The sequence below is a fragment of the Mustela nivalis genome (genome assembly GCF_964662115.1).
Source record: "Mustela nivalis genome assembly, chromosome: 13".
Lineage (NCBI taxonomy): Eukaryota > Metazoa > Chordata > Mammalia > Carnivora > Mustelidae > Mustela > Mustela nivalis.
In genome coordinates this window covers 57,738,376-57,752,113 of record NC_139032.1, presented here as the reverse complement: position 1 = coordinate 57,752,113, position 13,738 = coordinate 57,738,376, and the positions used below count along the sequence as shown (strand labels likewise).

The 13,738-nt window shown below is 42.4% G+C and overlaps 1 protein-coding gene and 2 long non-coding RNA genes across 5 annotated transcripts in view; 1 reads left to right on the top strand and 2 right to left on the bottom strand.

Annotated features, from left to right (window-relative positions):
• Window positions 1–3,433, bottom strand: part of PHF24 (PHD finger protein 24) — a 30,511-nt gene extending 27,078 nt beyond the window's left edge. The window contains exon 1 of one of the 3 annotated variants that reach the window (XM_082694681.1): window positions 3,240–3,433. Coding sequence is in view for 1 of the 3 variants with exons in the window: in XM_082694680.1 (XP_082550806.1) it covers window positions 2,790–3,019 (230 nt within the window). In the remaining 2 variants the exon portion in view is untranslated. Of the gene's footprint in view, window positions 1–2,431; window positions 2,715–2,789; window positions 3,039–3,239 lie in introns of those variants that run through there. The other 2 variants (XM_082694680.1, XM_082694682.1) reach the window with 2 other exon arrangements.
• Window positions 1–13,738, bottom strand: part of LOC309846075 — a 277,012-nt gene that overhangs the window by 95,559 nt on the left and 167,715 nt on the right. The window lies entirely within an intron of this gene.
• The window catches only part of LOC309846074, a 61,975-nt gene continuing 51,259 nt past the window's right edge, over window positions 3,023–13,738 (top strand). Inside the window, exon 1 of the long non-coding RNA XR_014301723.1 lies at window positions 3,023–3,129. This is a non-coding gene — a long non-coding RNA (uncharacterized lncRNA). The remainder of the gene's footprint in view (window positions 3,130–13,738) is intronic.

The following is a 13,738-nucleotide window of genomic DNA, read 5'->3' as shown; positions in this document are numbered from 1 at the left end:
TTCCCCTTTCATTATCCTTTGGAGAAAGCTTTTTTTTTTTTTTTTTTAGTAGATTAAGGCAACTACTTGACATCCTTCACATCCATTCTGGAATGATTTGGCTTACATTGTGATTAGGGGAGAGTTAGACAGTATTCTTAGGATTTTCATAATCTTTATGTTTATCCAAACCTGGACATCAAGGAGATGATATTCAAGGTCCAGTATGCAATCTTTCCAGGGACACAAGAGGGTGTGATACTAAGAGCGCTCAACGAAAAGACCAGTGTAGAAAAAAAACCCCAAAGACATATTCTGAATTGGAGCAAAGATCACATTTGCAGGCTTGTTCCTTCTGATTTTCTTAAAAAGCTACATACGGATATTAAAAAACTATATATATATATGTGTGTGTGTATATATCCATATATCCATATCCCTATTTATTTTGGTGTGTTAAGCTGAATAAAGGGGTTTGAACTGAAAGGGAATTATAAACAGTTATAAACAACTTTGTCACGGGGAGGTGATTAAGGAATATAAACCTTTGTCAGAATTTACTCCACTGAGGAGCTGTGTATGAGGTGCCACACCCATGCTTCAGGCAGCCATTGACTTAAATAGAAAAGCCAGCAATTGGTAAATGAGGTTGTTTTGTTTTCTCACAACCCTGATCAGGAGCCTAGGGAAGCCACTTCTGTTATAGGAGGATGTCACTAGGTTTGGGTATGAGGAAGGATAAAAAGGGGGGGGGGTGCAGGAAAACTCAGAATGGTTCTTTAGTGAATTACATTGCTTACTTCCCTTGCCACTCAATTTTTGGGCAAGAAACCAAAATCTCTCCTTGGTCCCAAATTTGCACCCTGGAATTCAGGTGTAATGAAAGCACCACCAGAGCCAAAGAGGAGAGATAAGGATGCATCACTATCAGGCAAAGAACCCTTTGCCTTCCCCAGACAGTAGACTTCCAATAAGCCTTCCTTGGTTGTGCACCTGTTTAGCCCTCCTCCTCATCATGCAGAAGCACTTTTTGGGAAAAGTGTCCTGCATGTTATCTGTGGACCAGTGTCTATGGTGCACTATTCAGATGGCTACAAAGATACTGTGAATTACGCTTCCTAAAAGTGACCCTGTCTCTCCCTCTGCTCCCTGCAAGCTGGGAGGGTAGTCTTAGAAGACCATCCTCTGGAGTGTTCCTCTTGTTTCCCAGAGCACGTCCTATCAAAGGCCACAGGCAGAGGTCTCTTTCAGACCCAATTAAGTCCGGAGACCCCCAGAGGTATCATTACAATGAGGTTGCCAGGAAAGGAAGCCACACCCTGAAATCTGGGGATTCAGTAGATATCAGTTCCTGCAGCAGTCTCATCCCCAATTAAACTGTCCTTGTTCACTCATTTAATCAACACATTTACTAACCATATACAAAGCCCTATGTTAGGTATCTTCATGCAACGTAACAAATATACATTCTTGCTTCTGTCTCTCCTTAATACTTTTTTCCAAAATAAACTTCCAAAAACAGATTTCATGATTCCAAGCTTTGTGACCTTGGACAAACTGGTAAACTTCTGAGTCTAAAGTGCCTAATGTTTAAAAGGGAATAATTTCATAATGCTGTTGTGAGGATTATATGAGATGTTAAATATCCCTGGCATGATACTTGGCACATGAGTGCTCAATAATCCTACATATCCTTTCTTCTTTCCTTCAAAGGACTTTCTCTTCCAGGACCTGCCAGCATCAATTAATTATTCCACCTGATCTTCACTGCTTGCTCGTGGATAGTCAAGCCCAGGGTCCCAAGTCTCCTATCTTTGCTTCAGAGGCCTCACTGGTCCTCCCTTCCCTTTTGCCCTTTGCTCTAATAGAAGTTCCTGCCTCCACAAAAATCCAGCTTGGAGCCAACCTGGGCTACCACGGAGAATAAAATTTCTAATGGCATGGGGGTTGGAATGGACAAAGACAGCAGTCCCGCAGGGCCCCAGCCTCTCGACCACCTTGGAGGACTCAATTTAGGGCACACCGAGACCGAGAAAGGTCAAGGCCAGTGGGCATATGGGGAGTTACTCCTGGCCTAGACCCATGGTAAGCTCCTCTCCTTCCAGCCAGGTTCCTTCCAGGCACTTCTAAGGAGCAGTCTGAAGTATGCTTTTATACAGGGGTCCTCTCTGGGGTCCATCTCCACCGCGCAGGTTCCCGAGGCTCCCCTCTGTTCTCAAATGGTCTTCCACCGAGACAACATCAGAGACCACCCTTGCCCTCCGGTAGTCATACAGACGGTCTCTCTGCGGGGACAGTGCCTCCACACTGCGCCTCCCCATGGCAGCAAATGCAGAGAGAGCCCTGGGAGTCTCCATTCACACAGGGGTCCTCCTGGGGGGCGGCTCCCCGCACCGCCTCCGGGGCTCTCCCAAGGGGCAGAGGCAGGGACACTCGGGGTTTATCCACTTACTCAAGGACTCCCTTCGGGGCGGCTCCCACACAACACCTCAGAGTCCCCACAGGGTTGTCCGAGGCCCGCAGATCCGTCCCTTAGGGTGCCTGCCGGTCCCCGCCGCCCCCGCCCCCGCTTACCGGGACCGTCAGGGTGCGGGACGCGGGTCCGGGACTGGCGGACTCTACACCGCGAACCCCGCGCCGCCCATGGCCGCTCGGGAGCCGGCGTGCTGGGGCCAAGCGCCGGGAGCAGGCGGCGCGGGCGGAGCAGCAGGCTGAGGCGGCAGCGGCGGCAACGCGCGCGCCCCAAGCACACCCACCCTCCCCACCCCCAGCCCCGCGCGACTGCGGCGCGTGCGCCCGCGCGAGACGACCTCCGCGGGCCGGTGGGCCAGCGCCCGGCCCCGCCCTCCTGCGCCGCGCGGCGCGGCCCTCTGGGCTCAGCTGGCGACCTCGCGTGGGACTGAGGCGCTGAGGAACCGCAGGAGGGCGGCGGCCGGCTCCGACGACGGGTGGGTCCGGGTGGCAGTGGGCGGCCCCGACCAGCGCCCGGCTCTGCGGCACCGGGTCTTCTCGGCGGTCGGGCCGCCAGCGGCAAGGTCATTGCCGGCCCGGAGGAGGCGTCCCGAGAGGGGACTCCGCGGCAGCTCGCGGCTCTCGTCGCCCGCCCGCCGCCGAAGCGAAGCGTCCTGCCACCCGCACCTGCCTGGGGAGGTGAGAATGACTCATCCAAGCGGCCTCGGCTGGAGCCCTTCCCTTTCTCACCAAACCCAGGTGCCCCGTCAAGGCCTCCGGGTCGACGACCCGCGCGTTAGGGCACTCACCTTCGCGGTACCCCACTGCGGAGTGTCGAGATGAGCCCTCACAAAGTGCTCTGCTGGCCCAGCTGCTCCTGTGCGCTGTTTTCTGAGGTTATTGGTCCTCCATCTCCAGTAGCAGGCAGTACTGTAATGTAACCCACTTTTGGCTGCAGCAGCCTCATCCCTCAGACTATCTGAACAGCCAGCGTGTGAGGAGGCCCGCAGCCCTGAGGGCTATAACATGCATTACACCAAACTGCATCCTCTGACGAGGGTAAGAAAAAGATCAAGTCATAAAGCACCTAACAAGTAATTATATAGAAATAACTGAAGATATGCAAATGAAATGCAAGAACCCTTTGTAATTTCGCTTACATTTTTAACATACCTTCATTTTCTTGTGCATTTAAATACGTATCTCAAATACAATTCACATCATTTTTTGAGCCTCTAGTATTTGTTACACCGTGTACCAGGCATGTACTAGGGGATTAAAAAAAAAGGAAACTCATTTTAGTCTTACCATCCTGGGACTCCCAATAGGGGATATAAGATCAATATAGTACTACATGCTGCTGTCACTTTTTAAAAATTCAATTTAATTAACAGAAACTGTATTCGTTTCAGAGGTAGAATTTAGTGATTCATCACTTGAAGTAATGAGCACTGGTATTGTATGCTGTTACTTGCAAACAAAGTACCAGGTATTATTCTACAAACTTTTATTCTAAAAAAATATATTAAGTGGTGAATTTTTTTTTAAAGATTTTGTTTATTTATTTGACAGATCACAAGTAGGCAGAGAGGCAGGCAGAGAGAGAGGAGGAAGCCCGCTCCCTGCTGAGCAGAGAGCCTGATGGGGGGCTCCATCCCAGGATCTTGGGATCATAGCCTGAGCGGAAGGCAGAGGCTTTAACCCACTTAGCCACCCAGGCACCCCGAAGTCGTGAATTTTTATACCATTCTTTTGAGGGACTACATTTTGCTAGTGATGAAAATGAAACACAGAGAAGTTAAACAATTTGCTTAAGGTCACATAGCTAATACATGGTGGAGGTTGAGATTGAAATCCTTAAATTCTGACTTCAGACTTCCAGTTCCTATTTTACTGTACTGCCATTGAGGAAAAAAAGGATATTAACACTTATATATGGAATTTTAAAATTAGTACTTATTGCTCAGGAACCACTGTCCCTCCTCTCCCTCCTCCCTGCTTGTGAAAGTAACACAAAAGAACAGACAGCTTTCTATTAGCTTGGAGGCCCCTAACCTTCTTTAGAATTACATCATATAAACAGTTTCACAGATACAATTCTCTGAACTCTTTTCAGTAAGTGTTTTATTTCCAGGCTGTTTGATAGGATATATGGAAGAAAAGGCTATCACCGTATAAATCTCTGTTGGTTAATTCTTTCCTTCATTAAAAAAAAATGTGTATTGTGCACTTATAGTATGTCAGACACTGTGCTGAGAACTGGAAGGGGTGCAGATAGGATTAAGAAACAGTACTTTCGGGGTGCCTGGGTGGCTCAGTGGGTTAAGCCGCTGCCTTCGGCTCAGGTCATGATCTCAGGGTCCTGGGATTGAGTCCTGCGTCAGGCTCTCGGCTCAGCAGGGAGCCTGCCTCCCTCTCTCTCTCTGCCTGCCTCTCTGTCTACTTGTGATCTCTGTCTGTCAAATAAACAAATAAAATCTTAAAAAAAAAAAAAAGAAACAGTACTTTCCCTCAAGGAGTTGAATCTCACAGAGGAAGCAAGCATTGACAGAGAACCATAATATAAAACAGAAAATGATTTGTGCTCAATAAAGGAATGAAATGCAATGGGAATTCCAAGGAGGAGAGAGACAGATTACTTCATGAAGAGAGGAACTTGGGTTAAGGAAAACACATAATTGTTATTTAAGTTATTGTTGATATTTAAGTGTTTTAAACAGTATGAGAATTTTTCAAATTCCCTTATTTCTTAAAAATTACATGCAAAGTTCTCATGTTCAGAGAAGACAACTTATTTTAAAAAAGATTTTATTTATTTCAGAGAGAGAGAGAGAGCATGAGAGGGGAGAAGGTTAGAGGGAGAAGCAGACTCCCCACAGAGCTGGGAGCCTGATGTGGGACTTCATCCCTGGACTCCGGGATCATGACCTGAGCCAAAGGCAGTGGCTTAACCAACTGAGCCACCAGGCACTCAAAAGACAACTTTTTACTGTAAGAATTGTTCTGAGTATGGAGAGGTTAGTAAGTACAAACATTTTGAAGTTGGTTTACCTTATCTCTCCTAGTGAGGGGCACAGAATAGAATGATGATGCTCAAGATAAGATTTCAAGGTCAAAGAAATAGCAAAAGAAGTAAGGTGGTTTGCATTCCACTGATGATTAGTGATGTTAAACATCTTTTCATGTGTCTGTTGGCCTTCTGTCTGTCTTCTTTGGAAAAATGTCTATTCAAGTCCTCTGCCCATTGTAAATCAGATTATTATTATTATTATTGGGGTGTTCTACAAGTACTTTATATATCTTAGATATTAAGCCTTTAGGATATATCATTTGCAAATATCTTCTCCCAGTCAGTGGTTGCCTTTTTATGTTGTTGATGGCTTCCTTTGTGCAAAAGCTTTTATTTTGGTGCAGTCCCAATAGTTTATTTTTGCTTTGTTTCTCTTGCCTGGGAAGACATACCCATAAATATGTTGCTAAGACTAATGTCCAAGAGATTACTGCCTATTTTCTTTTAGGACTTTGATGGTTTCAGGTCTCACACTTAGATCTTTAATACATTTTGAGTTTATTTTTGTGTGTGGTGTAAGAAAGTGGTCCAGTTTCTTTGAGCTATCACCTCATACCAGTCAAACTGACTAGTGTCCAAAAGACAAGAAATAACAAATGTTGGCAAGGATGTAGAGAAAAGGGAACGCTCAAACCATTGGTGGGAATGTATATTGGTACAACCACTTGGAAAATAGTAGGGAGGCTCCTCAAGTTAGAAATAGAAATACCATATGATCCAGTAATTCCGCCGCTGGGTATTTTCCCCAAGAAAACAAAAATACTAATTTAAAAAGATATATATGCCCCCTGTATTTATTGCAGCATTATTCACAATAACCAAAAATGGAGGCAATCCAAGTGTCCATTGGTAGATAAATGGATAAAGAAGGTGTAGTATGTGTATACACACACACACATGCACACACACACACACACACACACGAATATTGTTCAGCCACAAAAAAGAATGAAATCTTGTCATTTGTGACAACATGGATGTAATTAGAGGGTATTATGTTAAGTGAAATAAGTCAGACAGAGAAAGACAAATACATTATGATTTCACTCATATGTGGAATCTAAAAAACAAAATGATTGAAGAAACGATAAACAAAAACAAACTTGTAAATACAGAGAACAAACTGGTGGTTGCCAGAGGGGAGGTGGATAGGCAGATGAGTGAAATAGGTGAAAGGGATTAAAAGGTACACATTTCCAGTAATGAATAAATAATGCAGATTAAAAAGTGTAGCATGGGAATATAGTCACTAATACTGTAATAACATTGTATGGTGACAGAGGGCAACTACATTTATTGTGGCAAGCACTGAGTAATGTATAGAATTGTCAAATCACTATGTGGTGCATCAGAAACTAATATGTCAGCAGTACTTCAATTATATATATATAATTTTTATTTAAGTTATTGTTGATACTTAAGTGTTTTAAACAGTATGAGAATTTATATAATTCTCATATAATTATATATTATCATATCTCATATAATTATATAATTCATATATATATATTTATATATAAAATTCAGGGTGTGAGGGAACAAGGTATATCTGGGGCAGCCAGGACTCTGACAAGACTGGGTCAAAGATTGCTGGAGAGTAGTCTGTACCACACAGAATTGCTCTTGCAAGATAGAGACTGTGTTTTCAGCTATTTTTTTCCTTGTCTTTTAATTATGACAAACACATGCCACAAATCTTCTGGGATGGTCTGAGTTCAGAAATTTGATGCCATTATGCCCAGAAGTTCTTGTCATTAAGATTGACAGATATGGTCAGCATATCCATGTTAGTGTCTGGAAAGTAGAGGTCATTGTATATTCAACAAATTTTTTAAAAAGATATTATTTATTTATTTGAGAGAGAGTGTGTATGAGGAGGGAGAAGGGCAGAGGGACAAACAGAATCCCTGTGGAATGCAGAACTTGACACAAAGTTCGATCCCAAGATCCTGAGATCATGACCTGAGTCAAAGTCAGATGCTTAACAGACTGAGCCACCCTGGTGCCCTTCAACAAATGTTTAATAAATAAGGAGTTTGGAAAGGCGGAGAAAGGCTATTTGATAAAGAACTCTAAATAGTTAGATGTTTTAATATGGTAGGTAATACGGAGCACATACAAGTTTTTGAACAGGTAGTTAGTTGCATATTAAAGACCACCCCAAGCATTTAGAAGTGTTATCTTTTATTTATTTATTTAACAATTTTATTTATTTATATGACAGAGAGAGAGTACAAGCAGGGGAAGCAGCAGGGAGAGAGAGAAGTAGGCTCCCCACTGAGCAGGGAGCCTGATGTGGGGCTTGATCCCAGAACTCTGGGATCATGACCTGAGCTGAAGGCTGAAGCTCAATTGACTGGGCCACCCAAGTGCCTCTAGAAGTGTCTTCTTTTAGATAAAGGACTGAACAGAAGTGCACATGATCTTCTGTCAGTAGTTCAAACAAAATGTTACTTTTTTTTTTTTTTAAGATTTATTTATTTATCTGAGAGAGAGAGCACAAGCAGGAGGGGCAGGGAAAGAGAGAAAGAATCTCAAGTAGACTCCTTGAGGAGGGCAGAGCTTAATGGGGGGCTCAATCTCATAGCCCTGGGATCACCACCTGAGTGGAAACCAGGAGCCAGATGCTTAACTCACTGCACCACCCAGGCACCCCTGTTCAAACAAAATTTTTAAAATATAAACGTGAGAATGAGTGTATTCTCCCTTAGGCCTTAGACAAAAATCTGTTGGGATATTGAGAAAACTGTGAGGGGAAAAATTAATCAGAATGCCACTGAATCCTATTTTGTGCTTTTCATATTCTGATGGTGACCTCCAGTGGAAGATGCACCCTTTTTGCTTACAGTACACATCTCTTGGGGCTACCTAGCACACAGTTTCCCTTTGCTGTGTGTGGCTCTAGAGCACAAGGATAACATCCCAGTGGCCTTCTCAGACTTAAGCAACTCACCCCCCTGGTTGCTGTGAGTTGATCCAGAGGTAGACACCCAACTTAAATTGGTGCTGTCATAGTTTCTCCCAAATTTGAAATTCAGAACCAAGCAATACACGGTAATTCTATGTTTAACTTTTTGAGGAGTTGGCAAACTGTTTTCCACGGTGGCTGAACCATTTTACATTCCCACCAGAATTCTATGAAAATTCCATTTTTCTATGCCTTCACAAACACCTGTTAAATTTTTTTTCTTGTTTTAGACATTTTAGTGGATGTAAGTGGTACCTCAGGGTATTGTTGTTTTTTTCTTAAGATTTTATTTATTTGCTAGAGAGAGAGAGAGAGCACAAGTGGCAGAGTGGCAGGCAGAGGGACAGGGAGAAGCAGGGTCTCTGCTGAGCAGGGATCTTGATGTGGGTCTCGATCCCAGCACCTTGGGGTCATGATCTGAGCAGAAGGCAGCCACTTAACTGACTGAGCCACCCGCTCAGGGTGGTGTTGAACATGTTTTTCATGTGCTTGTTTGCCATTCATAGGTCATCTTAAGAGAAATGCCTATTCAATTTATTTGCCCAATTTTTGTTTGCTTTTTGTTGTTGTTGAGTTGTAAGAACTAATATTTGGATACTAATATTTTGGATACTAGATTGTTTTTTTTTTAAAGATTTTATTTTATTTACTTGACAGAGAGAGTTCACAAGTAGGCAGAGAGGGAGGCAGAGAGAGAGAGGAGGAAGCAGGCTCCCTGCTGAGCAGAGAGCCCAATGCGGGACTCGATCCCAGAACCCTGAGATCATGACCTGAGCCGAAGGCAACGGCTTAACCCACTGAGCCACCCAGGCAGCCAGATACTAGATTGTTATTATATATTTGATTTGTAAATATTTCTCTCATTCTATATATTGTGAATGTACTGTATATCACTAAATTGTTCTCTTAAAATGGTTAAATTTGTGTTATGTGAATTTCCTCACAATTAAACAAAACCCAAAATCAAAACAAAAGAACCAAGTGTCACAGAGCTTAGGAACTGATAGACTTGAGTTAGTGGGTGTCCTGAAGAGAAGGCCCACCCACTGTTGCTGCTGTGACCCCAAGACTGTATTGGTTGGTCCCTGTTCTTCCTGCAGCTTGGTGGTTCTTTTCTTTCCATTTCTTTCCCTTATGTTTCAGCCAGTCAGTTGAGGGACATTAGGGCTGTTTCTAGTTTTTGGCGATTATGAATGAAGTCACTAGAAATATTTACTTACAAGTTTTTGTGTGGTACGTTTTCATTTCACTTGTGCAAATACCAAGATGTATGATTGCTGGGTGGTATGGTAAGTATATGTTTGACTTTGTAAGGAACTTACAAAGTGTTTTCCAAAATGGGTGTATCTTTTTGCATTCTCATCAGCAATGTATGAGTGCTCCAGTTGTTCTGCATCCTCTCCAGTATTTGGTATCATCAGGTTTTTGTTTTAACTATTATAAGTATATATTGGTATCTCATTGATTTTATTAGATTTTATAATGACTAATGATGCTGAACTTTTTTTCCTGTGCTTATTTGTCATCCATTTAACATTTTAAAAAAAGATTATCTTTATTTATTTGAGAGAGAGAGAAAGAGAGAGAACACGTGTGAGCACAATGGGGGAGGAGGAGCAGAGAGAGAGGGAGAAGCAGACTCCCTGCTGAGCAGGGAGACTGACTTGGGCCTTGACCTCAGCCAAAGGCAGATGCTTAACAGACTGAGTCACCCAAGCACTCTCCATTTAACATTTTTTTTTAAAGATTGTATTTATTTATTTGACAGAAAGAGATCACAAGTAGGCAGAACAGCAGGTAGAGAAAGAGAGAAGGAAGCAGGCTCCCTGCTGAGCAGAGAGTGCCCAAGTTTATTCTTTCTTAATGATACTAGTTTCCTATTGCTGCTGTAACAAATTTCCACAAACTTAGTGGCTTTAAAAAAACCACAAATTTATTATCTCATAATTTTGAAGATCAGAAGTCCTAAATGAGTATATGGGACCAGAGATCAAGGTGGCAACAGACCTGTATTCCTTCTGGAGGTTCTGGGGAAGAATCCATTCCTAGGGGTACGTGGGTGGCTCAGTGGGTTAAGCCTCTGCCTTTAGCTCAGGTCATGATCTCAGTGTCCTGGGACTGAGCCCCACAATGGGCTCTCGGCTCAGCAGGAAGCCTGCTTCCCCCTCTCTCTCTGCCTGCTGCTCTGCCTACTTGTGATCTCTCCCTCTGTCAAATGAATAAGTAATATCTTTAAAGACTAAAAAAAAAAAAAAAAGAATCCATTCCTTGTCTTTCCCAGTTTCTAGAGGCCACCTGTATTCTCTGGCTTGTGGCCCCTTCTTCTGTCTTCCAAACCAGCAGTGGCACGTTACATTTTTCTCACATCATATCACCTTGACTTTTTCCATTGTCACATTTTCTTCTCTGACTTGCCTGCCTGCCTATTTCTCTTATAAGGACCTTTGTATTTACATTGAACCCACCTAGATAATCCAGAAAAATCTCCCATTTTAAGAATCTTAATTTAGGGGTGCCTGGGTGGCTCAGTGGGTTAAGCCATTGCCTTCGGCTCAGGTCATGATCTCAGGGTCCTGAGATCGAGTCCCGCATCGGGCTCTGCTCATCAGGGAGCCTGCTTCCCTCTCTCTCTCTCTCTGCCTGCCTCTCTGCCTACTTGTGATCTCTGTCTGTCAAATAAATAAATAAAATCTTTAAAAAAAAAAGAATCTTAATTTAGTCACATCTGCAAAGCCCATTTGCTACATAAGGTAACTTATTCACAGGTTCTGGAAATAAGGGCATTGGCATCTTAGGAGAACCATTATTCTGCCTACTATGCCAGTCATACCCTCATAGGAAAACACAGCCCAGCCAACATCTTGATTACAACCTTATGAGACCATAAACAGCATCCAGCTAAATCAAGTTTGAACTCTTAACCCACAGAAAGTGTAAGTTAATAAATGTGTTGTTTTAAGCTACTAAGTTTGGGGTTATTTGTTAAATAGCAGTAGAAAACTAATACAATGGGCATGTAGCTGTTCATGATGTTTCTTCATTATCCTTTTAACATCTGTAGGATCTGTAATGGTGTCCCTTATTTTATTTCCTTTGTTAAAAAAAGATTTAATTTGTGTATCTGAGACTAAGAGAGAGAGAGAGAGAGAGAGAGAGAGAGAGAAAGATCATGAGCAGGGGGAAGGAGTAGAAGGAGAAGCAGACTCCCCGCTAAGCAGGGAGCCTGATGCAGGACTCTGTCCCAAGACCCCGGGATCATGACCTGAGCTGAAGGCAGATACTTAACTGACTGAGCCATCCAGGTGCCCTATTTTATTTCCAATATTAGTAATATGTGTCCTTTCCCCCACTCTTGGTCTGTCTGGCTAGAGGTTTGTCAATTTTATTATCATTTCAAAGAATCAGCTTTTGTTTTCATTGATTTTCCTCTTTTTTTTTTATTTATAATTTTACTGTAAAACTGTTCTTGGGGGACCTGGGTGGCTCAGTCAGTTAAGCATCTGCCTTCTGCTGAGGTCATGATTCCAGGGTCCTAGAATTGAGTCCCATGTTGGGCTCCCTGCTTGGGAGCCTGCTTCTCTCTCTCTGCCCCTCTCCCTGGTTGTGTGCTTTCTTTATCTCTCTCCCTCAAATATATAAATAAAATCTTTTTTTTTTAACTGCTCTTACCTTTATTATTTTCTTTCTTTTGTTTTCTTTGGGTTTAGTTTGTTCTTCTAGTTTTAGTTTAAGGTGGAAACTTAGATTTTTGTTTTGAGACATTTTTTTCTTTCTTTTATGATTTTAAATTGAGATATAATTCACATACCATAAACCCACCTTTAAAAAATGCAGTTCAGTGTTCTTATAGTCACATTGTTGTGTAATGGTCACCACTGTTTAATTTCAGAACATTCTTCTTTATTAACACAAGTATCTTCAAGTTTTGATATGTTGTATTTTCTTTTTTTTAAAGATTTTATTTATTTATTTGACAGACAGATCACAAGTAGGCAAAGGGGCAGGCAGAGAGAGAGAGAGAGAGAGAGAGGAGGAAGTGGGCTCCCCGCTGAGCAGAGAGCCTGATGTGGGGCTTGATCCCAGGACCCTGAGATCATGACCTGAGCTGAAGGCAGAGGGCTTAACCCACTGAGCCACCCAGGTGCCCCTGATATGTTATATTTTCATTCAATTCAAAAATATTTTCTCATTTCCCTTGAGATCTATGCTCTGGTACATGAACTATTTATAATATCTTGTTTAATTTCCATCTATTGTAGGATTTTCCCAGATACTTTTCTATTATTGATTTCCATTTTATTTCATTACGGTCCAAGAACAGACTCTGTATGATTTCAATTCCTTTAAATTCATTATAGCTTATTTTATAGTCTAGAAATATGAAATATGGCCTATCTTGGTGAATCTTTCAAGTACTCTTTCTTTGTGTGTGTGTGAGAGAGAGTGTGTGTGCATATGTGCATGAGTCAGGGTGGGGGCTGGGGAGGGGCAGAGGGAAAGGGAGAGAGAGAATCCTAAGCAGGTTCCATGCCCAGCACTGAGCCTGACTCATGGCTCTATCTTACAACCCTGAGATCATGACCTGAGCTGAAATCAGGAGTCAGAAGCCCAAAGACTGAGCCATGCAGGCACCCCTCAAATGCTCTTTAAAAGAATTTTGTTAGCTGCAGTGCTCTATAAATGTCATCTGTGTCAAGTTTGGTTGACAGTGTTCTTCAGATCTTCTATACCCTTACTGATTTTTTATTTTTTTTCTATTGATTACTGAGAGAATGGTGTTTAACCTTTCAGATATATGTGATGAATTTTACTTCTAGTAATACTAGTTTTTGCTCTCTGTATTTTGAACATCTGTTATTAGGTACATATACCTTTAGGATTGTGATGCTTCCTTTGTGAATTAATCCTTTTATCATTACATAAAATAATGTGGCTGTTTTTCCTGGTGATGGTCCTTGTTCTGTTTAATATTAATATAGGAACTCCAAATTTCTTTTTTTTTTTAAGATTTATTTATTTATTTATTTGACAGACAGATCACAAGTAGGCAGAGAGGCAGGCAGAGAGAGAGAGGAGGAAGCAGACTCTCTGCTGAGCAGAGAGCCCGATGTGGGGCTCGATCCCAGACCCCCGGGATCATGACCCAAGCCAATGGCAGAGGCTTTAACCCACTGAGCCACCCAGGCGCCCCTCCAAATTTCTTTTAATTAGTTTCCAGTGGTATTTATTTTTCCATCTTTTAACTCTTTATTTATATCTTGTTATTTAAA